At 40.7% G+C, this 26,465-nt stretch overlaps 1 protein-coding gene across 1 annotated transcript in view; it reads right to left on the bottom strand.

Annotated features, from left to right (window-relative positions):
* Window positions 1–339: 339 nt before the first annotated feature.
* LOC147727909 (uncharacterized) overlaps window positions 340–26,465 on the bottom strand; it is a 161,168-nt gene continuing 135,042 nt past the window's right edge. Inside the window, 2 exon segments of the mRNA XM_086963703.1 lie at window positions 340–436; window positions 438–1,670. Coding sequence (XP_086819829.1) covers window positions 340–436; window positions 438–1,670 — 1,330 coding nt within the window.

Raw genomic sequence — 26,465 nt, 5'->3', positions numbered from 1 at the left:
TCTGCTTTTACAACTCTATTAAACCCTTTATCATCTATAGGTCTTTCACCTTTAACTTACAATGTTATTCTTATCAGGATTTCAGGTTTTTGTCTTTCACCTTATACCTTTGACTAATTGTCACTTTTCTCTGTGATCCAGTCCATTACTCACTTTTCTCTTTTGACTTGGGCAGCATAAGTTCTCTTGGCTGCAGTTTACTTCTTTAATAGGTGGTAGAACGATATAGGACCACTCAGGTGATTTGTATTTTTGATTTGGTCTTCTCACTCTTTTTGGCCTTTGAGCAACTTCTATTCTTTTTTCCAACAACTCCTTTTGACTGGTTATTTCATTTACTTAATCTTCTAGTTTTCTCGCTTTGTTAACTAGTTTAAATCTCAGTCCATCAGTCTCTTTGTCACCAATTATCTCCTTTACAAACTATGTTTGCCTTAGTGGTGTAATGCTCCACTCTCCAAGCCCTTTTTCTTGAACTCTTTCTCAATGGAGTCTCATCTGCACTGTTATCAGTTTCACTTTCAGTTTCTTCAACAGTTCTATTTATGACAAACTTTATAATGTCTTTTTCTTTTTCAAGATCAGTTTTCTCTTTTGACAGTTCTTTCACTCTGTTAGGAACATCTCCATAGCTGGTACTTGGAATCTCATCCTTATCGTGAGTTATTTCCTCTTTTCCAGTGTCAGAATTTTCGTTCCTGCTTCCAGAGCTTTCAGACTGTTCTTCAGTATTTTCTTGATCACCAGTTTTATCTCCACATTGCTCAGTGTCCTTATTGGTGTCAGTCTCTACTAATTCTCGATCTTCAGATTGATCTTCAGAATTCGGTATTTCGACAGTTTCTTCTTTTCCTTCAGATGCAGAGCTAGCATCTGATACTTCCAGATGTCGACGTTCTTGTCGAGCTTCAGTATCTGGACTTCTCTCTGGTTCACCTTTAGAGTCAGAATCAGTTGTGCTTTCACCTTCCTCATTTGGATTCTCAGGTTCAGGCACACGGATGGTGTGGCTTGCATATACCCATTTCTTCACTCTGGCACATTTAACTGCAGTGGTGCTGACCAATATGACTTGTCTTGGTCTCTGCCAACGAGGCACCAAACAGTTTCTTCTGCGATGTACCTTTATCTGAACCCAATCTCCAGGAACTAGATCATGAGCTGGATTTTTCTCTTTCGTGTTTGATTCAGTTCCCACCTGATAGAACACAAAAGTCCCCACGTCAGACAGGTTTTTGCAGTAATCCAGTATGATGTCATCATTAATAGTTAACAGTTTATCAACTGGTACAAATGCTTGTCTCATCACCCTGCCCAATAAAATCTCATGTGGACTTAATCCAGTCTTTCTGTCAGGTATGGTCCTTAAGGTCATCAAAACAAGTGGTAAGGCATCTGGCCACTTTAGTCCTGTTGCCAAACACATTTTTGCAATCCTGTTTTTAATGGTTCCATTTACTTGTTCAACTACTCCTGAAGCCTCAGGTCTGTAAGCACAATGCAATTTCTGACGAATGTCCAGGGCTTCACTGATCATTTGCATAAGTTCATTCTGAAAGTGGGTTCCACGATCAGTTTTGATCGTTACTGAAAATCCAAACCTTGTGATTATATCACATAAAAGCAATTTTGCAACAATTAGCCCTTTATTTCTCCTCGTGGGGAAAAGCCTCCACCCATCGAGAGAACAGACAAATGATCACTAAAACATATCCGAGTCGGTTACAAGGTGGAAGTTCAATAAAATCCAACTGCATTCATGTGAATCGACCTCCCTCCCGTCCTATGGTTCCCAAACTCACAATTGTTTTTCTGTTTGGACTAAATTGCTGACATACCAGACATCTCTGACACAGGCTTTCAGCAATCATCCTGAACTTTGGATTGTACCACGTCTGTCTAAATAGACGAAGCATGGCATCTCTTCCAACATGAGCTTGACCATGATACATTCGGGCCATGTTTGAAATCATGCAATCGGGCATTACTGGTCTTTCATCTTTGTAAACCCAAATTTCATCTTCCTCTCTTTGTCTGTATCCTGCTTTCAACCAGACATTTGCTTCTTCCTGCATTTGCCTAATTTCCTGCCAAGTCTCAACTACTGTGGTTAGCATTAAAGAACTTGAAACATGCTCCTATTTCTGTCCCGGTTTAAGGATGGAAGATTTTTATCAAAATATTTTGTAATGGAATCTACATACCTGTTACCTCGAGTTATGTAGTCATCTCCTCTCTTATGTGCCACACACTTCACTACTGCAAGCTTATCAGGCAATTGTATTGCGTCAATCAAAATTCTCGCGAATTCGGCATTACGTATGGGTGATCCTGCAGAAGTTAAATAACCTCTTTGGGACCATAGCTGTCCGTAATCATGGACAACTCCGAACCCATACTGACTGTCAGTCACTATGGTAACCTTAATCTCCTTTCCCAGTTCACATGCTCGTATCAAAGCAATCAACTCTGCTATTTGAGCAGAACAAATTACTTTCAGACAAGATGCTTTGAAATACATCTGCCACTGTGCAAACTGCATATGCTGCACTCAAAACACCTTAATTTGTTCTCAGACACGAACCATCAACAAACATTACGTAATCTGATTCAGGCAATGCTCATCTCTGATGTCTGGTCTTGGTTTGGTACAATATTCAAGAACATCTAGGCATTTGTGATCAACCTAATTTCTTACTTCAGTTTCCATGGTATCAGGCTATAGTGTAGAAGGATTGATATTTACATATCTAGAGATTGTCACGTTTTCTCCTCCCAAAATTACTTTCTCGTATTTGGTCATTCTGTTATTGTTAAGGTACTGGGTTTTGTCCTAGTGAGTAGAATCTCCACAGATTGAGGTACATATACCCTCACAGGAAATCCCATCACTATTCCTTCACTTTGTTCTAGACTTACGCTTGTAGCTGCTACTGCTTTTAGACAACCTGGCAATGCCTTTGCAACTGGGTCCAAAACAGCTGAGAAATATGCAATTGGCTTTCTCAGTCTTCCATGTCTCTGAATTAGTACTGACAATGCACATCCTTCTCGTTCACTGCAGTACAGTTCAAACTCTTTTTCATAGTCAGGCATCCCTAAAACGGGTGCTTCACATAAGCTTGTTTTTAGCTGCTCAAATGCTTCCATCTCAGTTTTGATCAGAACTATAGGGTCTCTGATATCTGCTCTGGTAAATCTCTGTAATGGTTTTGCTATCAGTGAAAATCCGCTAATCCACTGTCTACAGTAACCTACCATTCCCAGGAACATTCTTACTTGTCTTTGTGTTTTTGGTGGCTGCATTCCCTGTATAATTTTAATTCTTTCTGCAGTGACTTGGCTGATTCCTTTGGCAATCTTATGACCTAAGTATTGCACTTCTTTCTGACAAAATTGTAATTTAGATGGAGCCACTTTATGTCCCTCTTCTGCCAAATGGTTCAGCAATGCAACGGTATCTGTTATACATGCATCTTTTGTCTTCGATGCCACTAGGAGATCATCAATGTCCTGAACCAATACAGACTCTCCAGGCATGCTCAGACTTTCTAGTGATTTCTTTAGCAACTGATTAAAGATAGATGGACTTTCAGTGTTCCTTTGAGGAATTCGGCACCATGCCAGAATACGATCTCCGAACCGGAACGCAAATATTGGCTGGCTTTCTGGGTGCAATGGAACTGTAAAGAACGCATTACACAGATCAATCACAGTGTACCATTCTGCATCATGGGGAATTTGATATAAAATCACTGCTGGATTTGGTACAATTGGACGACATGGGACAACTATTTTATTAACCTTTCTAAGGTCCTGTACAATCCTAAATGTTCCATTTGGCTTTTTCAATCCAATTATCGGTGAATTACAAGGACTACTTTCTATCTCTCTCAGTATGCCTTGCTCAATCATTTTGTTTATCACTGGAGTTATTCCTTCAATTATTTCTGCCGTCATTTTGTATTGGGGAATGTTCGGGTAACTCACCCCTTCTTTTATAGAGACTTTTACAGGATCTACATCTTTCATTAATCCAATATCTTCTCCTGTGAAATCCCACACCTTTTCTTTCACTACCTTTCTCAATTCATCAGGTATCTTTTCTCGATCAAACACAGGAAACAACTTATTTTGTTCTGCCTCAATCATGAGCATAGTCATTTTATACAGGCTATCTTCATCTGGAGTTTGCAGTTCTATGCCATCTGGTGAACAGTACATGGCACAGTTCATTTTGCACAAAATGTCTCGTCCTAACAGATTTACGGGGCTACTATCACATACCACAAATCGATGCATGTCTTTGAAATTTCCAATTTCTACTTCAACTGGTTGTGTTAAGGAGGTTTTAATCTGTCTATTAGCTACACCTACAACTTGGATGCTTTCTCCAGAGAGAGGAAGATTTTGTACTTCCACTGATCTAACAGTAGAACGGGTACCACCAGTGTACACTAGGAAAGTTATTTCTACATCATTCACCTTTCCGTTCAAAAATGGACCAGACTGATCTACCTCAAGAGTGGCTCCAAGCACACACTCTTCTCCCTCTCTCAGGCATCGTCAAAAACTTTCATCCGACTCACTCCCACCTTCCTCTTTTAACCAATACTGGGGACTCACTTTCGCTCAAGGCGATCAGTTTACCTGCTCTCCTCCGCTGAATCCTGTCTCTGCACTGTATCTCTGTTGATTTACACTGTGTGGAAGTGGCGGTTGTGGCACCTGACTTTGCTGAATAACTATCTGCTGCTGTTGCTGTTGAATTACCTCATGCTGCACCTGTGGATTCAATGATGTATTTTTGGGATTAACTCTTGGTGGATACTTACACTCTTTCTTCCAGTACCCTATCCTGCCGCAATTATGACAAGGAAACTTTTTCTTAAGGTCTTCTATATTTCCTACTTATTTTGTTTTGTTGAAATTTCCTTTAAATTTCCCTTGACTTGCATCAGTATTTCTATTCTCCAATTGTGCCACCTGGTGTTCTGCTACCTTCACTTGTGCCCACACAGCTTTTTCTTTTAACTTCTTTTGTTTGGCATCAATTTCTTCACTACAATATTTGGCTTTTCTTAAAACATCATCTACAGTGCTCGAATGCCATCCTATCATACTATGCCTAATCAAATCTCCAATTTCAGGTCTTAATCCATACACAAATCGGTTTATAAAATGACTCATGTCTTTTTCGCTCAACTCTTCATATCCACTGTATTGTTTAAACACCAACAACAATCTTTCACAGAATGCATGTACAGATTTTTTCGGTTCCTGTGTAGTTGTGTCTATATTGACCCAATCTGTCTCTTTTGGTGGAATTTTATTCTTCAAAAACACTATCACTTGTTTGTATTTGGGCATTACTTCAGGTGACGGAGCACCTGTTACTTTATCACAAGGATATTCTTCTCTCGGCCAATTTACAGCTATTTTACACTCAGTCCACAAATCTGCTGGCACAACTATATCAAGTAATCCATCCAGATCAACCCATGGTACTTTTGAAACTTTCACAAATCTATCTAATTGTCGATACCGTTCTACTGGTTTCTCTTTTAATCTGGGGAAATGATTTGTAAAAGATATTATGTCCTGTCTACTCCAAGGAACATTCACATATCCTCCTCCTGGTAATTCTCTCATAGGAAATTAATTTACTGCGCTGTCTTTTTCTCTGACTGGAAACGCTAATGTAGATTTATCACTAGCCTCTTCTTTCTTCTTTGCCCATTTCACTTTCCACTTATTCACATGCCCCCATCTCTGTAACAGCACAATCAATTCTTTTATTTGGGTTAACCTTCCGGATGTATTCATATTTTCAATATCTTTTTCTGAAAAGTCTACTATGTAGGATTTCTGCAATGTTTTATTCTTTGCAAATTCTACCTCAAATTCACTTGCTAATCTTTCTAATTGATCATGCACAGACTTTGCTTTCCATGTTATGCTTTTGCACATAAACATGAGTTCATCATCTTGGTACGTTTTGAATCTGTCTGTTCCAATTGTTCCAATGATTAATTCTTCTATATCGATTTTTAACCTTGCTACATCTAATACTTTGGCTTCATGCTCTTTTAATTTCAAAGTTTTAAGCCAATCACTAAATTCTTGTTCTAACGGTCCTATAGGAGTCTGTGTTAAATCTATTTTCTCAATGCTCTTTTCAGGTGTAGCAGAATCAGATTCTGCTCCGGTTGCATATTTATAGGGAAAACTCTGATTAAAAGTTAAGTCAAGCGGATTTACATTACTTGCTCCTCTAATTTCTGACAAATCTGGATAAATATTTTCTTTTACCTTTTGAAAACTTTGCTGTAAAGGGATTGTTAAACTTGGCTCTTTTATTCTTTGATTTTCAAACACTGGGATCACAGGTCCTATCGTTACTGGGACTGTTACTGCTTCTATATTTTTCGTAAACTCTTGTATCTTCTCTGTCAATTCATTTGTAGATCGTATATATTCGGCAGTACTTGTTTGTTCCTCAACTCGGTTTTCTACTCTATTCACACTTCCTCTTTCGTTATTCTGCTTGGGAGTACCAGTAAGTCTTGTTTCTGTCATTCAGGCATTTGGATTATATCTCATTTCTACTCTTTCAGGTATATCTCTAACATTTGAAAATTGCCTTGGGTTTCATTAATTCTGTCTTCTACTGATGGAGCATTAGGTGTAGTCCATAAAAAACCTCGTTGATATGGTGGCAGTCTCCTATTTAATATTTCTTCCAGTACAGCATCCAATGATTCACTATCACCATAACCTTCTTTCCCTGTTTCCACATTTTTCGTCTTTTCTGTACATTTCCGCCCTTCATATTCATCCGCTAATCTAACTGGATACATGCCATCGCACATGTCAGCATTTCTCCATCTGCGCATTCTATTCTCATGTGTCTCTCCCCATAATCCACGCAATCTACCTCTTGGTCTGATGTGTTTTTCCAATCTTTCTTGTTCCATTTCGTGCATCTCATCTTCCCATTCAACTAAAGCTTCAAATTGAGTCGGTCTAGGTCTCGGCTCAAGCTTTATCATCCTTTCTCTCAAATTTCGTAAAACTGCCAGACTCAAAGATCCGACCTCTGGAAAGGCTAACGGATCATCATTTCTGGTATACCTTGCCCAATTCTCAAACCAAACACATGTATGGTAACCATATTTTGACAACATATAGGAAGCAGGCGTTTTCGGCGGAGGAAGTAATTTTCCCTCGCTTGTTACTATCACCTTATCCTTCACAAACACATTTTTCAATTTCTTAAACCATGAAGGTTTCTTCTTTTCCTCTTCGTAATAGTAATCCATTTTCTGTAAATTCCCTGCCTTTCAAAATATCGCGTACTCTTCTGTTGCTGTTGCGTAACACCAACCTATCACAGAGCGGTTTACACTAGCGTACCAATTAGAACAAGATACATCTCCTTAGTGCTTAACCAATAGTTTTGCTGCTTTTCGTGATGCACCAATCACCCTTACTCTGTCTTGGTCACAAGGACACATTTGTGCGCGACACTTTTGATGTCACCAGCGCTCAGGCTTCTGCAGCGCCGACTGACCCCTCCTTTACAATGTTTATCGAGTAGCCGTATTTACAAGATATACAACTTATTCGGTTAGTAACTTACACAAAACAACTCCATTCGTCTGTTTCGCTAAACAAAGTGATAGAAATTTCAATCATACAAGTATTCTGTATTTCCAGTAGACAGCGCTTACCTCTTCTCTACCACAGAATTTTACCACTTGCCGATAAAGTAGCACCACTTCCTCTACTTTACCCTTCTCTCAAGCTCGGGTTATGCTCTATTACTCTCCCAGCAGTAAGTTTTAAATCCGGATACGCAATGATCCCTGAACTTGCAGGCTAAGATTTTATAGACTGTCCTCACTATGCATTTATCCTCTCACACGTAGAGTCCCTAAACTTGTGATGTGTGACAACACCACTTGTGATATACAACGATATCACCGCAGTAAACGACGATACTACTTTTTGAAACAGACTATTTGATGTGCGACTTCACTTGCCACACTTCCTCGACCTGCAGACAGAGGCACCAGCTTCATGCAATCCTTGGAAGCCTTTTCAGGGCTACATATAACATAATACGAACTCAACAGATGTTAGTCATAATTCTGTACATCAAAACCCTTATATAACACTTCATACATAATCCTAGGTAATTCTATAGCAACCAATGCTCTGCTACCAAGCTAATTACTGATGCAGCACTACTCCAGAAATATTTTTCTAAAACCATATCACCTTTCTCTGAAGTACTAAATCATACATCTACTCATCAGTGGGGCCCATAACACTGCGAGTTACTCACAATACACTTTCATCCTACTTCATGGATCAGTGAGATTCAAAGGAGAGCTGCTGTATCCTAGTGCAGTGCCCAAATTAAAACTAAATATTTATTCTATTTACACCTGCAGTTTAAATAAGTTTACCATGGTTTTTATTAACAAAATATTTATTTAGACACACCACCATTATGGTCAATGAATCTGCTAGTAAAAAATTAGACGTAGGGAAATACAAGACCAGCTTAATTCTCCATTTATCTAATGTTTATTAAAAGCAAAGTTTAGCATGTCTAACAGTCTTTATTCGCTTTGATTATTTCTCATTCAAAATATTACTTTAAAGAGAAGATTTTTATCTCAAACAGTTATATTCATTTTATTTCAGAATTTCGGAAAATTGACATTATTATTTAGATTTCAGAACATAAGTATTACCAAAAGACAGATAGTTCCCAAAATTCATTTTCTCCTAACTTCCCTAACTAATGACCTCATCTAAAGCTCAGTCCTTACTCAAAGAAAATAAAAAAAATTTTCAAGAAAATCTTACATCTCAGGAAAATCAGTATTCCGACAGCATCTCAGGAGGAAATCGAAAAGAAGTTTTTTCTTTAGTAAAGTTGGGGTTTTTTATACACTATTTCACTAACTTTATCTATGTAAAAAGTAACTGTCAATATGAACTCAGATTCTGATTGGACAAATTCATGGGTGGATGAGCATCACCTCATCATCCTAATATTCAGCTTGTGCAGCTTCAGCAGAAATTAAAGAGTCTATTGTCTTTATTATGTCTTTTATGCAGAAAGCGGCCGCTAGGCTCCTGACGGGTCTTTCCAGGCGTCAGTCTGCTCGCCCTGCGCTGAAGGCGCTGCATTGGCTCCCTGTTAGGGACAGGGTGAAATTCAAGTCGCTGTGTATCGCCCACAAAGTTCTGCAGGGGGTAGGCCCACCCATTCTTGGGGACATGGTTCAACCCTACAAGGCCTCCCGCTCTCTCCGTTCTGATCATCAACACCTGCTGCAGGTTGGGAGGGTGAGGAAGGCAAGAACCGGTGGTAGAAGGTTCTCTATAAATGTGGCCACCCTGTGGAATTCTCTCCCTCTGCATTTACGCGCGGAAGCGAGTCTGTTTCGGTTCCGCAAACTTTTAAAAACTTTTTTGTTTTCTGCTTAATTCCTGCATTATTGTGGTAGTGTACCTCTCTGGTGAGCGCTGGGATGCCCAAGGGTAACCAGGCGCTATATAAAATTCACTAATAATAATAATAATAATAATTAGCCTCCGGCACAGTCATGTCTGCAAATTGTAAGTTCAGACTTTATTCCTACGTTATACAATAGAGACGTCCATATTTGTTGGCAGTCAACAGGGTTTCAGGACAGTCCGTCTTTGAACTGTCTCCCATGCAGGCACAGTCAGCTCACATTCAGTTCTGTTCAAAGTGCTTATGCGCATTCTGTCTTTCATTCGTGGTTTGGCACAGCAGCCATTTTGTGGCTAGGCCTCACAGGCCAGAACGGGAACTATCATAGAAACAAACACCAATAAATGTTAATTATTGAAATATAGCCCTTCTGTTTACCTCCCCCCATACTATTGTTTCCCTGTTAGTTATTACCTAGCAAACAAGCAACATTTATGCAATATATACTCACTTATCCTTCGGTTTCTGCCACAAATACATGCACAAAAAGCACATTTATGCCGCTTTTGATTATTTCGAAGCTTTTGCATTATTTCACATCACGACAACAACATTAATTAGTTAGTTATATTTTCGCCATACAAGCAGATTAGTATTCCCACGTGTATTTGTGTGTGCATTCTATACTATGTTGATTAATAATTTTCCACACCACACAATTAATAAAAGTTACAGTTATGAGGAAATGATTTCACGAGGGGTATACAAAATTTTGTTTCTCCACCTCGCTCCATCAATGTGATTGTGACTGTTTTTTGTTCTAAATATTTGAACACAGGGAAATCATTTGATTTATTTCAGGAATCTTGTAATTTTTATTTACATAACCCATGACTTTTATGTACGTATATCTAAGGGTGTTTCCAATTTGTAATTTTGCAGTAGGTTTGGTTAACCAAGCAATACATATTTCATTCATGGTCAGGAATGCAATTGTACGGGCACATGGATTTGTGAGCATCAAGGGTCCCTCTTTCTGTCATGTTGAAAAGTTTTTTTCTGCTTGTTTGTGAGGGATTCTATCAGTAAAATGTAGGGTCCGTTTTTACATCCATGACTTTCAGAGTTCACAAACCACTGGCTGGGAGTAGGAAAGTTCTTCCCCACGAAAACTCTGATCAATTTGAAAACAATTGACCAAATTGTGCATTGTACCACACAATTTCTTAATGAAATAGTCTAAAATGTAGCAGGTTTTGCAAGCAGTTTAAATGACCTTGGTTTGAAGTTTAACAGAGCATACTTTATATGTAAAAAGTTGAAACATCTCCCTTCATGTCTTCTTATAATCTCTTATTGGGAAAATAAATGCATTTTCAAAGTACTTTCTTAACTACTGCAATCCGTAGCTGTCATATATTCTGGCTTACACTAAGGCCCGATTACTGGTCTGTCGGTCCACGTGAAAACCGTGGCGGAGAGGAAACTTGTGCCTCATGCCCTGTGGATGCACACAGGGGGACACAACATGTGCCCCCCTGGCTGCATGCACCCCAGTTCCTGCATGTCATGGACTTTTCAATCCATGCCATGCAGGAACTGTTTTTGGCGTTCTCATTGCGGTGGCCATTTTCAGGGCACCGCCGTGGGAATGTATAAAACAAAGGCCCCAGACAGGAGGAAACTCCTAATCTGGCAGGCGGTCTGACCACAGCTTTGGTGGTGTGGCGGCGGGGCGAACCTGGTGCTGCACCACCAAATGTAAGTCCCTGGAAGAGTCTAACTCTGAGTGGAAAAGTGAAGTGCTCTTGGCATCAGAGGTGATGACTTTTAGGTTTGTCTTTTGGCAAGTGATGATATTTTGAGGGTGCCATGTATCCATTTTCCTGATCCTATGCTTGTACTCAATGCTTAATTTGAGACAGTGGTTTTTGGCGCCACACTTATGACAGTCTACCATTTGGTGGTGCTGCTCATCTAATTTACAGATGAGCAGAACAACGGTAGTTTATGAATACCACATACATTTACATTGATAATACCTGCCTCCCCAGCCATTCCTTTAGCTTTGGGGACCTCGAATAATCTGAATTGCTGCACTTGCAGGCAAGAGAGATGGTTAGTAGTTGTGTTGGCAGCGATGACAGGGACGATGGGTGGTTCAAGCTGCAGTGGGCTCCTGGTCAGGGCCCTGGCACTCAAAACCTGAAGTTGGGGGGTTTATTTCACACTTTCTTTCATTGATCCATACTACGCATTTCATGTGAAATAATTGCCATTTAACACGCCTGAGAAAGTAGGTAGACTTGAAAGGATGGGAAATTTGACGGTTGCACAAATATCTCAATATCAGGTCTTATCAGAACTCTAACTCATGTTAGGTTGGTGTTTGGGCCTCTTGTAGCTGGGCTTTGCAAGATCACTTTTATAGGTTCCTTCCTTCAGACTGTGCTTATATGTTTATTTATATATGTAGCACTTTTGTAAAGTGTTACATATTACCCATGTTAATATAAAATAATATAAAAAATATAAATTTCCATAATTCATTCGCTGCCTCCTTCTATTGAGCGTTACTATTTTATTTCAATGAAAATCATGACGTCCCTAGATATACCATATATACTATAGGGGCCGGATTACGAGTTTGGCGGTGCAGCGCAGAGTCCACCCTGCCGCTGCACCACCAAACCTGTGGTGAGGCCGCCCACCAGATTGGGAGTTTCCTCATCTCTGGCAGGCTTTTTTTGCATTCCAATGGCTGTGCGTCTAAAAATGGGCCCTGCAATGAGAACGCCAAATCAGGTTCTGCATGGCATGGACTGAAAGCTCGATGCTGTGCAGGAACTGATGTGCATCCACACATTGGTGTACATGTTGTGCATCCCTGTGTGCATCCACGGGGCACAGAGGCTTTGTTTTCTCTCTGCCAAGGTTTTCATGGTAGAGGAACCGCCATGAAAACCCAGGCAGATAGTATAACTCCTAGTATGTGTGGTCCCGCCAAGCATAATGATACTCCACACTGCCTCAACATTGTCAGGGAATGGCGGTTCCCTGGCGGCTGCGGTGGGGCTGTGGGGCCCCACCGCCCGACTCACAATAGGGTGGTGGGTAAACCACCACTGATGCGCACCCGCGAGCCTGGCAGTCCCTGGACCACCAGACTCGTAATCAGTCCCCAAGTGTCATGGTGTGCTAAAACATTCCACATATGCTATATAATTTACCAACATGGCCACCATCTTATGCCAGTCTCTAAAACTATTATTCAAAGTAAACCCATCATATGCCAGTCAATACCACTTATCCCTTTTGATGCACTCATAAATATACACAAATAGGCACATGCACAAACACAAAAGCACACTTGCACACACACGAAAGCACACATATGCTCCTGTGAGTAAGCACTTGTGCATGTGAACACATGCATCCAAACACACAAAGCGTGATTCAATGTCAATTCATAGTGTGTCACTAAACCTCTTAAGCACCACATAAACTCTACTACTACGTGGGGTGTATGGTAGTATACCTCAAGCTATAATGCCAATATTATTGTTAGTTCCAGTAAATGGTTCAGTAATTTATACCAGAGCTCAACCCCTGGTAGCTATGGCACAGAGCTCTTAGGCTTAACTTAAGAAAATGTGTACAGCATTTACAAGTATCAGAAAAGTTAAAAGGTCAAAAACACAACACAGTACATATCCCACTCCAATTTACATTAATAGAAAATATTTGAATGAACAAAATGACACCAAAATGAAAAAAAATCTAATAAGGGGAACCAGGGATGATTTTTAAAAGTTTTGAATAACAATATCACCACATCGCAAATCGTCAGGCATTTAGTCACACTTGACCAGGGAAAACCTTGGCGGTGGAGAATGTAGCAGGACCTATAGTGTTTGGACAAAATATTGAATAAGAAATATTGTGATACAAAAATGTCATGCGAAGAATATCATGATGTCAAAAACGACATAGACCGGAATATCGAAGGTAAGAATATCTTTTAAAGGGGCAGATTACGATGTAGTTCGGAAACTCTTCTGATCAAATCTGTTTCGGAATCAGGTTCTGCAAGTCCGACTGACCGATTTTGATGCTTCCCAACATCGTTCGGTCGGACTCGCATTGACTTCAATGGAAGCCTGTGTTTCGAACGAAAACACAGGCTCTCATTGAAAAAAGGTGTGGTTGGGGAAAACCTTGCACTTTGTGACGGTCACCTCATGGTGCCTGCCACATTCTGCATGGTTGGAAAGAGGGGTCCCTTGGATACCCCCACAGGCACCAACTGGGCCCCCAACGTCAGATTCCGACAGCCGTGTTGTGTCGGGCATACCGAATCGGAACAGTTATCCAAATCGGTCATCATAATCGCTCACTCAGAAACGTTGTCCGTAGAGCTGTAGGATTCAGCTCCGAAAGACTCGGGCTGCCCGAATGCCTTTCGGAACCGATTTGGACAGCCCGAACGGTTTCCGGGCAACGTAATAGGTTGGTTGAAAATGTGTACGATTCAGTCAGAAAAATAGGTCATTAACTGGATTCTGAGATTCCGAATCCCATTCAGAGCCTTTCCGACCGACATTGTAATCGGCTCCTAAGTCTTGTTTTTGGTATTGTTGCAAAAAATATCATTTTAGAAAATATTGTTGTATATAATGCTATTCATCGCTGTTATTTCATATGTATTTTATTGTAGTGTGTTAGCTGTTAAATGTTTAACACTAGTCCAAATCGGTCATCATAATCGCTCGCTCGGAAACGTTGTCCATAGAGCTCCAAAGGCCATTGGGGCAGGACTTGTACAATAAATAACACAGATTCAAAAATGGCTGCACATGCATTTCAAGTTTGTGCCACTGATGAAGAGCGGATTAATGCTCAAAACGCACGTTGGAGTCGTGTAAGGATCCTGTTAGTGCTGCTGCCGGCAGTGGTGTGCTGAAACCCCTTCGGGTGTGACCTCCTCACTGGGGCACCCCTGTGTTTTGATTGATATACATATATATATATATATATATATATATATATATATATATATATATATATATATATGAGAACGCAAGTTCCCCCTCTCCAGATCTGCGTACGCGGTCAAAGCCTCCATGCCATCCACAGGAAGGAAATACGGACCACCAATTCAGCAAGTAAATCTTGTTTTATTTCAGTTCACAAAGCCAATTTCAGCGACGCGTTTCGAGCACAAGTGCCCTTGTTCACGCTGCAGTGAAAAAATAAAGCAATCACAAGCCTTTTTTAAATGCAGTGCACCATGTGTGTTACCGCCCCCTGGTGGTAACTTCCCGTGTCACGTGGGTGATAACAGTGAAGACAGACTATCGCTGCAACATAAATATATCGGGTGCACACTTATGAAAAATAGTCATAGGATAAATCCAAGATTGTACAAAAGAGGTATTGAAATAAAGAAAATAGATAACTGGTTGAATCCATAATACCTCTTAAATGGTCACTGTTTCTAAAAACATGCAATGGTAACTGTCAACTAGACTTTTTACTACCATAACTACATAAACAACAGGCTGTATACTAATTGGTATTTCTAATACAGTGATTAAAATCTAAAATGTTCAGAAACATGTAAACCAATGACTTCGGTGTGCAAAATTTAGCAATATTATACTAGCAGCAAATAGACCTTAATAAAGTGCATATGTGAAAGAAGTGCAAAAAGAGTGATTGCGACGAAAAAAGTGTAGCAGTGCAATGTTAGCCGCATTGTAACCGGACTAAAGATGCCGTATATACATATATTTCAAAATTCAGAGCCCTGAATAAAAATGATCATAAATATATTTTGGCTATCAAAGTCATAAATGGTAAAAGATGGTATCAAAAATGCAGTATCAAAAAAGTGTTAAAAAACGGGTATATATATATACAAAGATTTACATAAATTCCTATATTTACAAAAAGAATAGACAGATCACTTCATCATCAATACATAGGTAAATTGCGCTGATGTGCAAATGTAGAACCATAAAGTGCTTGTAAAGTGCAAAGTCAAAAAACTATCTTATTTACACAAGATCCAATATTTACAGAATTGCAACACGACTAAGATGGAAAAGATCATTTGTTCAATATACACACACATATATATATATATATATATATATATATATATATATATATATATATATATATATATATATATATATATATATATATATATATATAATATTCACTGAAATAACCATAGGTTTCACACATGTTATAGTTAGGAATTAGCATTTAAAAAACCTTAGAAATTCACTGAAAAAAAACATAGGTTTCACCCATGTTATAGTTAGCTGGACATTTATTTTTCAGAAAGACACACACTCACTGGATGATGTCATCAGTGATGTCATTTGAGATGTCATGAGTGATGCCATGAGTGATGTCACTGACATTGTCATGAGTGATGTAATATGTGACGTCATCAGCACTGGACTGCGGGCGCGCGAGTTATAGTTAGCTGAACTAGCTATAACGGGGGAATTTCAATGGTTTTGTATGAGACAAATGTCCAGCTAACTATAATGGGTGAAACCTATGTTTTTTTTTGGTGAATTTCTAAGGTTTTTTAAATGCTAATTCCTGACTATAACATGCCTGAAACCCATGGTTTTTTCAGTGAACATATGTATGCACTGGAAAACTAAACACCCACTTCCTTTACAAAGAAATGGAAAGTTTGCATCTCTACAACCTCTCTAATTTTTCAAGTTTTTCATCTTCCACTCAATGTACACATCATTCACACATACACACATCTAATTGCTGCATTCCTTAACTGTGATTATCAACTATTCTTCTAATGTATATTCATATTCAAAGTGCAAGCCCTTTATCGAGCCTTTTTGTTTTAACTACTGTTCCAGGAATTCTGCTCATACACAGAACTGTTCATAAAGACTTAGGACCTCAGTGTATTACGGTGTTCCAAAACCCACCTTACTACACAAACAACCTACCAGACTAGCAATCAGTGACTCAATGGTTCTTCGTTTAGAGCAGTGTTTCCCAAACTGTGGTCCCCGGACCCCCATGAGTCCCTCATACATTCCCAGGGCATCCGCAGGCAGCAGTTTTAAAAGCACTGAAAAGTATCTTGTTTAATTACCAGTTTTCAAAGAACAATAAAAATGTGAAGATAACAACAGTGATTGAGTTCCCGGCTGGAGAGACATGAGAGTTTTGTCCAGTGACAGCTGTGACTGAACTAATGTAACACAGAGGGTTAATATGCCTACTGCAAAGAAGTGTACCATACATTTTAAAAAACAGTATTTGATATGCATCTGTCAGTGGGTTACTGCTTTTGTCACACAGATTCTTTTGTTACACTGCAGTTCATAAGTGACAATCGTAATCTAGCACAGTGACCAAAAAACTGTCATCAAACAACTGCTTGCAAACTGCAAGTTAATGACATGCTTTTTTTCAGTCTTTCAGTATCCTGATGCTTCAAAAAAGGTTTCTTTGGGTGGAAATACATGTTTATTGTTGAAGTCAATGCTAACCACTGTGTTATGTTCTGAATCCTGAGTTTGTGCTTCTCCAGACCAGCACTCCTTAAGTGTATGCTTCTCCAGACCAGCCTCCTTGGCTTAACAACACACTCTACTACTTCAGAAACGCAAGGCTGCACCATATTTACAAGAATATGGTGCAGCCCTGTGTTTTCCCTGCACTGGCGCTACATTAAATAGAGGAAGATTGTTTATGTGCAGGAAGGTCCCCCTTCCTGCACATAAACAATATTGAAATGTCATTTTCTCACTTCTATGTGTACTTCTTAATGCATCGCACATGGAAGTTACAAAATGTCTTTTTTTTAAAAGTTTGTGTATGTGCAGAAAGGGTCGCCTTCCTGAACATAAACAATCCAAGGCGTTTTACAAAAACGAGGAGAAATAAAGCATTTCTCATTGTTTCGCCTAGTTAAGACCAGGTTTTCCCTGGCCTTAATTTTGGCTCTGCTTCCCATTTACGCTGCTCTTGTAAATAGTTTTCAAAGAAAGGGGGTTTACCTACAAGGAATTTTGTTTATCTAAAGTTTTTTACAGTTGTTTACCAAGGTTGTTTTAAGTCTCACCCTGAAAAGTGGTGGATAAGTGGAATAAATCAAAAAGGAAGGTATGTATTTTAATCACAATTTGCCAATTGAATCATGAGTCAAGGAGAAGCAACAAAACATAGTATGTAAGGTGATGTAAATTAACCTATACAAAAAAAACTATGCTGACATCTTCTCTGTATTGCCCAAACCTGCAAGGGTATATTGGGGTCCCACTCCATTTGAAAGCTCTTGTAAATAGGCGGCAGAGTCAAAATCAATGGGTGTCACAGAGGAAACGCCCACCACAACACGCACTGCCCACCGCTTTCACGCTAAGCATTGTGTCAAAGGGAGTCTTATTTACAAGGGACCGTTAAGTCACATTAAGTGGCTTAACGTTGCCTTGTAAATAAGGCAAAGCCCCTACCGCCACAGAAAACTCTCAGAAAGTGATGTTCCCATGGTGATAGGGGCTTGTAAATATGCCACTAAAATCATTAGTAATTTGAGTATTTGTTTTGTGTACACATATGTGTTAATTTTTTTCCGAATTACGGTTTTAATGTTTGAAATTTAAATCCTACAAATTGCTTGGGGTTCCCCAGCTTCCAGTGGTGACTCTATGGGGGGTCCTCACGAGTCAAAGGTTTGGGAACCACTGCCCTACAACAAAAACACCAACAACTAGTCAATCCAGAACATGCCACTTAGATTACATGAAGTAAAGTGGATAACAATAGCACTCTTTCATTATACTCTTACACCAGTCCAATACAAGATGTAAATAAAGAACATGCACCTTTGAAATGTTTATTTCTAACACCAAAATCTCATGCACAGTACCTTAGATAATACAACCAAACATATTATCACAAAGAAGGTTGTCAGCATTGTTACTATTCTATAAGATACAAACAGAAAAAGCATCCTATAATACTAAAGGTAAACACATTTAAAATATACCTACATTTCACCCTCCCTACCTAGCAGATTAGTTTATATCTACAGACAGTCTCATAGGATTACATGGTCAGACCCATACCTCTGGTACTAAGCAGTAATACATCACATTCAATGCTCCACAAACTATCAAGTTATGAATGTTCTCCAACTGTGTGTAACTTTGCCTACACAATGCAGTATGAAAAGCGTAAGTATCAAAGGTGGACACAACTACATATGTATTATGGCTCGAACTTCCGAGGATCATTCTGAACAGGCACAGTATTCAAGATAACTTTGATGTTCCATGCTCTCACTATACACACAAAACTAGCGAGGCACTTTACAAATCTAGCATACCAAATTAGCCTCAGCCCCACGGCACCCTTTCTTCATCAAAGCATGTGATATAAACGTGTGCCACTTAGAAACGCACACTCCAAGACTAAAAACCAGAGTGCTCTGTTCACATTTCCCCAAAAAAGTTATTCGCTCTTTGATAGAAAGCAGTAGCTAAAAAATAAAGATTACGCAGAAAAATCAAAGAGTCTTAATCCAACAGCATGTAAACACTGTATAGCAATAGCCTCCCACAGGAAGTCATTGTTCTCATCTGAAAACATTTCAGCCATCCAATTCAATAGTGAGAATGAACATACATGTTCCTCAACCACCGGAGCCTCTATCACCATCAGAGGAAAACTCGGGTCATCTTCAATGTAACTGCATGCCATGAACTCAAGCGCCGCTGCAAAAACATTCCAACGTCCCATTAATCCATGCGTCGCTGCTAAGGCCATAATCCCACCGCCAGAACAGAGCACGTCATGAACCACTAAAGGACTCATCAACTGGTCGTAATCCGCGTTGGGAGACACTGTACTGCAGAGACACAAATCCAGGGCCCAGTCAAAATCACAGCTCAGGCAATGGAAGACAGGCTGAACGCATGTGAAAAAGGAGAATCGAAACGATAATCCATAAACTGCACTCAACGTTCTAAGAGGCAGCGCGCCATAGTAACTAAGCATTCGGTTGCGGGCCAGCAACAACCGAGAAATATTGTTGTCTGCTGCAAGATGTGAATCCATTTTTAAGTAAGCAAATTAATACAAGCAAACTGGTAACTAATGTGACCATTAAGCACAATTCACCAAAGATGCTGCAAAATATGCAATGAAAAAACACAGACAAAACACCAAATATACTTTCTACAGAACTCACAAAACCAATTCTTATAATTTAAAAAAAGTAAGCTAACACCCTACTTGAGGACGCATCAAAGATAGTCTAAATTAACTCCCTACAATTCATGGTACGTCTGTATTTAACAAAGCATACACTTCTGTGCGGGTGTTTGCTACATGAAGGACAAATGTTTCTCTAGCACATGTAAAAGCGACCTCTTTTTGAGACAATAGCGCTCTTTTACGACTCATTTGGTTGACTCTGCTTTCAAGGGGGGGACGTTTTAGGCATTACCTACCTGCCATATACCGCCACATCCTGCCGTGAGGTAAACGGCCAGCATACAGAGACATTCCTGCTGTGAGGGGAACGGCTACAGCAGGAACAGAGTCGAGGGACTGCATCCCCCAGCAGCCCCGGACCCCCGGCGCTCCCGTGACGCTCCTGCTGCGCCTTCTGGCGCTAGAACATCGCGGAACATCTCTCGTCCCATGGGACGCGCGCGGGCGAAGCCCGGGCAAAGGGCGGGCCATCTGTGGCCGTCAGGGGCCGGAGGTGGCCTGGCCGGGCCCCGTCCCTAACACCTACGGTTCAAGGACTGACAAGGGACATCATCTGGGACTCAAAATTGGTCAGTAATATATACTATGCAACTGGGTTAAGTGGACTCTATATGTTGAATTCGGGGGTTTCATACTAGTTACTCCTTAGTATAAGTTGGGGTTTGTTAAAGCTCCCTTTTGGCGGGTTGTGCCCTGGAACTTCGGCCCAGTCCAGCCTAAATTACATGCTAGCGCTAGGGTCCATTAGAGTATTAGGCGGGCCCTAAAAATGGCCTGCACGGTCCAAACAAGGTCCTCTAAGTCCAACATTAGCACACCTCCAGACCTGATAGGGTACAGTAGATCGAAGGGAAGTGCACAGCGGAATTGCAATAAACCCACCGCAATTGATAGGATGTTGCGCAAGGCGATAGGGGTGGTGGCGAATGAGATCGAGTGCACCGAGAGACGACTCTATTTAACCCCACAGATGGACCTAACCGTGTCACAAAATAAAAGGGTCATCATAGCTACACCTATCACACTGCTGGGTATATCTGACCCAGAGATTACTGACATCTCCTGTGCACAAGCTGAGAAATTACCCAAACAGGTGACATCTAAAAGGGGGGCCCTTCAACAACTAGGAAACAATACAGAAAAACCCACGAAAAGAACTAATAATGAAAATAAAAAGAAGAGGGTTGCTCGCAATGAGGCAGTGATAGATAAGTCCCACCACGAGGTAATGGAGAAATCAGAGGGAGTGCCTGATGCTAAAGCACCCCCGTGGGTAGCCCAAATTATATCAGATCTACAGGATCATTTGGATCATCTGATTGCTAATCAAACGAAAATAATCCTCAGCAGACTGGATAAAGTGGTAACCCCGATTAAAACCAAAGGGCTGGGTGGTGGTAAGGATAAATCTCCTCCCCCAAGCGACACTTTACCCAAGGCATCACCTTTAATCACATCAGACATGATAGCCACAAGTCCCCCAATCATAGGCCACACTGACACCGACAGAGCCCTCCAAACTTTATTGAGCACACATACATCTCGTACGGCTCAAGACCACACGGACCACCCAAACGTGCTGGGAGGGGGGAAGAGTGGAGGGGCTAAAGGCAGCCATCAAGTTATGGTACATAAACAACCCTCTCCACAAACTAAGACCCAGGGCCAGGCGGAAAGATCGGCCCCTAGATGTCCAGTTAAGAATCCTCCAGTTTGCCTTAATTTACCTCCTCAGGCAGCCCCAAATATAATCATTTTAATGGGGGGACCCGAGCTGAGACCAGACCAGACAGAGTCATATGTTGAGCTAAAAAACAAAACCATGTTTTGGCTTAACAAGTGTAGGCCTCGGGCAGGTGATGACCAAGGGGAAATCCTGATGGTGCGCAGGGTGGACTGGGTGGGCAGTAGACCCAAGGAACATACTGGGGACTGTGTGGTGGTGAATTTTAGGAGTCAGTATGTCGTGGATCAGATACTTAGGTGGGGCCCCAATACAGAACTAAGCAACATTAGATCCCTACCCCTGTGTTTTTTCTATCCCCAAAGAGTTAGTAACGAGGGCTGGGCCCAGGACAGCCAGCACAAAAGAGGGTGGACCACAGTTGGGCGCAGCCCTAGTTGGCAACACGCTGCCTCAGGGATCCAAAGCCTGATACATTTACAAAATAGATTTGAGCAACTGACACCCTGGAAGAATTGTACTGACTGAGCAGGCACACAGCCCACTACAAGAAAGACTTTGGGGAAAACAGCAGGGAACAAAGAAATGTATTTATTTCCCTCTCTCCCAATAGCGATTTAGTCCAAAACTCACTCACCACAGAGGTGGGGATGGAGGGGTGCACACAAGACAGATTTCCAGTAGAAATGGAAACAGTAAGACTAGCTAGTTGCTCTACGGGGAACAATCCACAGCTAAACCTCCCCAGACTAGAGAAACAGGAAGAACCCCCTGTAAAGGATAGGTCAATAAATCACTCCCCTACCACATTTCCCACGATAAAACCTAAGACACAGGAAGGGTTAAAATTGGTATCCTGGAACATAGCAAGACTCATGTCGAAACTTGAGGATCAGGAATGGAGGAAATATATAACTGGGTTCCAGGTTATATGTTTACAGGAAACATGGGTGATTGATAGCAACCCCCTCTTTCTGGAAGGGTTAAAGCGCTTTTCAGTGCCAGCCCAGAAGGCCACATCGGGGAGAGCCATGGGCTGGCTTAACATTTTTGTGAACCTTCAACTAGAAGGGGCCTGTTCCAATCTCAATTGGCCATCCCACAATGTGCAAGCTGTGCCTTTCTCTGTAAAGGATTAAATATTACCCTGGTTAATTGGTATAACGCGGTGGGAGGCACACGGAAGGGTGCCACTACAAAAGAACTAGATGCCCACCTAAATAATTACCTGACTACAGGGATGCGGGGGCAGCACCCTCTTTAGTACTGGCGGGGGATTTTAATTGTCATCTGTGCCTGAGCCTGAGCCCGATTAACAAACCGTGGTCGGGTTGCTCAGTGGAGAAAGGCCCAAACTTTTTACATTCCCCTGAAGGGATAGATCTAGACAGAATGCTAAAAAGCCACAACTTGGTCCATACTATGGACCTCGTCAAATTAAGGGATGGAAAGGAGATCAACCCCACATTTAAGGGAAGAGGTTGCCGATCCTATATCGACTATATTATGGTCTCCAGAATCTTTAAAGACTGGGTTAAGGGGGCAGAAATAGAATGGAGCACTTTCAGTGACCATAATCCCCTCGTGTTGGAACTAAAACTACCAACCTTAACACGTAAATCCCGAGGGGATGGCAACATAGAGAGGGCAATAGACATGGGGAGGCGTCTTAGATGGTCTAAGGTAGACGGAGACTCCTTTTATAAATTCCTTATGTCAAAAGGCGAAGACACGTTTAAAGTCTGCCTCGACCCTCTTTTTGAGGGCGTGGAAGTTGTCACCGCCTTTGAGGAGATGGCGAAATTGATTGAAGGTTTGTTAAAAACCACTGAAAATGGGAGACCAAACACCGCACCCAGATGGTTTGACACACACTGCACACAGGCATGCAAAAAGCTGAAACACAGCTTAAAAGCCCTACCTAGAGATAAGACATATATTGCCCAATGCAGGCTGTTATATAAAAATGCATTAAAAAAAAGGAAGTACAGCCTACAAACACAAGCATGAGAAGACTTAAGGGAGGCAGCAGATAAAAGAGACCTAACGGAGTTCTGGAAAATTATAAATAATCCATGCTTCCAGGACTCAAATGTTCCACAGATCTGCAATACAAAACTCCCAGAACAGTGGTACGCCCATTTCAAAAAGCTTTATAACATACTGGCGAAAGCGCAAAGGAAGAGTGGACTGCAGCGAATTGGGCTGCAAGGATGGAGTTCGCTATAACTGAAATAGAGGGAGCCATACAAGGTCTCTCACAGAACAAAGCGCCAGGCCCAGGCGGAATACCCCTTGACCTTTTCCTAAGCAAGGTGGAATTGTGGGCCCTTATCCTGACGCGGGTCATAAACGCGGTGGTAGGGGTCTGACTACCGCAATCTTGGTCTACGGCAACAATAGTCCCCATCTTTAAGAAAGGGAATAGGGACAACCCTGAATGCTACAGACCAATATCCCTAATAGATGTGACAGCTAAGGTTTTGGGGCGGGCCGTCCTTAATCGCCTCATGGAATGGGCAGACACTAATCAGATAATTACGGATACCCAATATGGATTCAGAGAGAGAAGATCTACTATCGACCAGTGTTTGAACCTCTACCTTCTGGTTGCCAAGTATACGATAGCCAGTAATGAAGCTGTCTACCTAGGGTTCATGGACCTAAGTGCAGCATTTGACAATGTGACCAGAGAGAAATTATGGGCCCTGATGTTAAGCCTAGGGGTGGCTACAGATTTGGTCAACATCCTCAAAGCCTTACATTGGAAAACCTCGGCATCAGTGCGATATAACCTGGATGGCGGGAAGACTTTGCCTTTCCCCTGTAACAGGGGAGTAAGGCAAGGCTGCATATTACCTCCCTTTTTATTTTCATTATATATTAATAACTTAGATAAAGAACTATGTAAACTAGGAGTAGACTCTCCCAGAGTAGGGAGCCGTAGCATTCCCGTTTTATTGTACGCGGACGACGAGGTGCTGTTAGCCCGGACGCCCTTGGGGCTCTAGAGACTGATAGACTGCTTCGTTCGCTTTATGAACTCACTAGATTTATCCGCCAATCTTGACAAATCACATGTTATGTTGACAGGAGCTAAACCAGATAACGGGTTCTCTTACAAGACTGGCAACCATAAACTCGGGCTGGTCTCGTCCTTCCCATATTTAGGTCTCCTATTTGACGGACGGCTATATTTTAAAACCCTCCTGGAAAAACACTTCTCCAAACTGGTGGCCTCAACCGGGGCAATAATGACCTAAGGTCGCAGGTTAGGCAGATGGTCCCCGCATGAAGTTATGAACTTGTACAGTTCAATCTGCTGCGCCAAAGTAGTCTATGGGGAAGAAGTATGGGGCTTTGTAGACGCCCAGCACATACAGACCGAAGAAAATAAATATCTCAGAAGGGTACTTAAAATCCCCCATAGTACCTCTGCCTACATTGCACATGAAGCACTAGAAAGAATGAACAGATATCCTGAGCTAGAAATTCATCAATATCCGAGTCCAAGTATTAAATCCAAAAAGTCACAGTATCTTTGTTTTATCTTCATTTATTATCCATTCTTAGGTAAATCCAATCTTCACCAGGAAAGCATACAATAGCCGCTGCCAACACTTGTTTTGTCTTAGTCTGGTGACCAAATGACTTCGTCAGGGCTGTAAATATTATAATAAATGTAATCACTATTCCATTCAACTTCAATCCTACCACTTGATAACATATACAAAACAGTCCATATCAAAACAAAGTGGTCTTAAAACAATTTTCAACACTATTAGACATTCATATAGTGGTTTACAAGAGAGACCAATAGAAGAGGTCCTCTAGGATTCCGATAAAACTATTTTATCAGAGAATAACATAGTTTAAGAATTGCAAATAATACATCAATTATTATGTATATACTGTCCTTTAAAAGCTAAAGTTATTGACAATATACTATATAATACAAAAAGGGAAAAGAAAGGGAAGATAACGTGCTATTAGTAGGAGGTTGTTTTTAATCCAAGAAATACTAGATTCAAACGAAAAATTTAGATCCCATAGAGAACGTGAAAAAGAGAAACACAAAAGTGTAATGATCCTATAATCCCAACATTCACCATAGCCGTAAATAAGAAAATACGTCTGAATACGTGGAATCCAAGCGAAGAAAATATAGTAAGAAACCCGTTGTGAATTATTAGATAAATAAATCAAATAGGCGCAATAAGAGAAGGGAAAGTGAGCATGAGCATTTTTTGGGCTCGCTCACCATATGGCTAGAATAGTTCGTAATGGAGTTTTAAGAGGTGTGCCATAATCCATTCACAGCATCCACTCATATGCTAAAATAAAAGATCAACCAATATATTGTCAGCACATAAAATTAACCCTCCTAGAAGGTAAATGTCATAGTTTATGAAAATAATCCCAAAAAACTGTGTTTCAATATATATAAATTTAGATGAGGTGAAGGCTATTCAATGGTTTAAAATAGATGATTATATCGCACTCACTTATTTCTAAGATATTCCACGATATCCAAAGTATTCTCCAAAGGTATCAATAAATAACGAAATCCATAAGTTCAGTCCTTTAGGGTTTATGGAAAAAGTATAAAACCAACCCGTATCATAAAGGTCAGTTCATAGATAGTCCCGAAGAGTATTTGTGGCTCACTCGTGTCCTAAAAATGAGAGCAATCTCTGTGTCAGTTATAATACCCGTATGAATAATAGTTGGAATTCAAACGTAAATAGCATCACCGAGTAAGTCCCTATATACAACTGTTTAACCATAATCTAATAACTAGTTAGAACCGAACTTGTATGTCCCATCGTACGTTTAAATACAAGAAGCTATTTCTTTTCAAAGGGAATAAGTTCCATATAAATACATGCATAATAGTAGACGCGTCCCCCAAGAACGTACAAACCAAAATTAGCAGAAAATCGGACGAAGACGTCTTGAAAGTACCCTGAGTTACATACCTCCGAGTACAGAGCAGTGTCCACAAAGTTTCCCAATGCAGGTGGC

Source organism: Lissotriton vulgaris, chromosome 3_1 (genome assembly GCF_964263255.1).
Source record: "Lissotriton vulgaris chromosome 3_1, aLisVul1.2, whole genome shotgun sequence".
NCBI lineage: Eukaryota > Metazoa > Chordata > Amphibia > Caudata > Salamandridae > Lissotriton > Lissotriton vulgaris.
The sequence above is the reverse complement of the archived record's forward strand: the minus strand, read 5'-3'. Positions and strand labels throughout refer to the sequence as shown.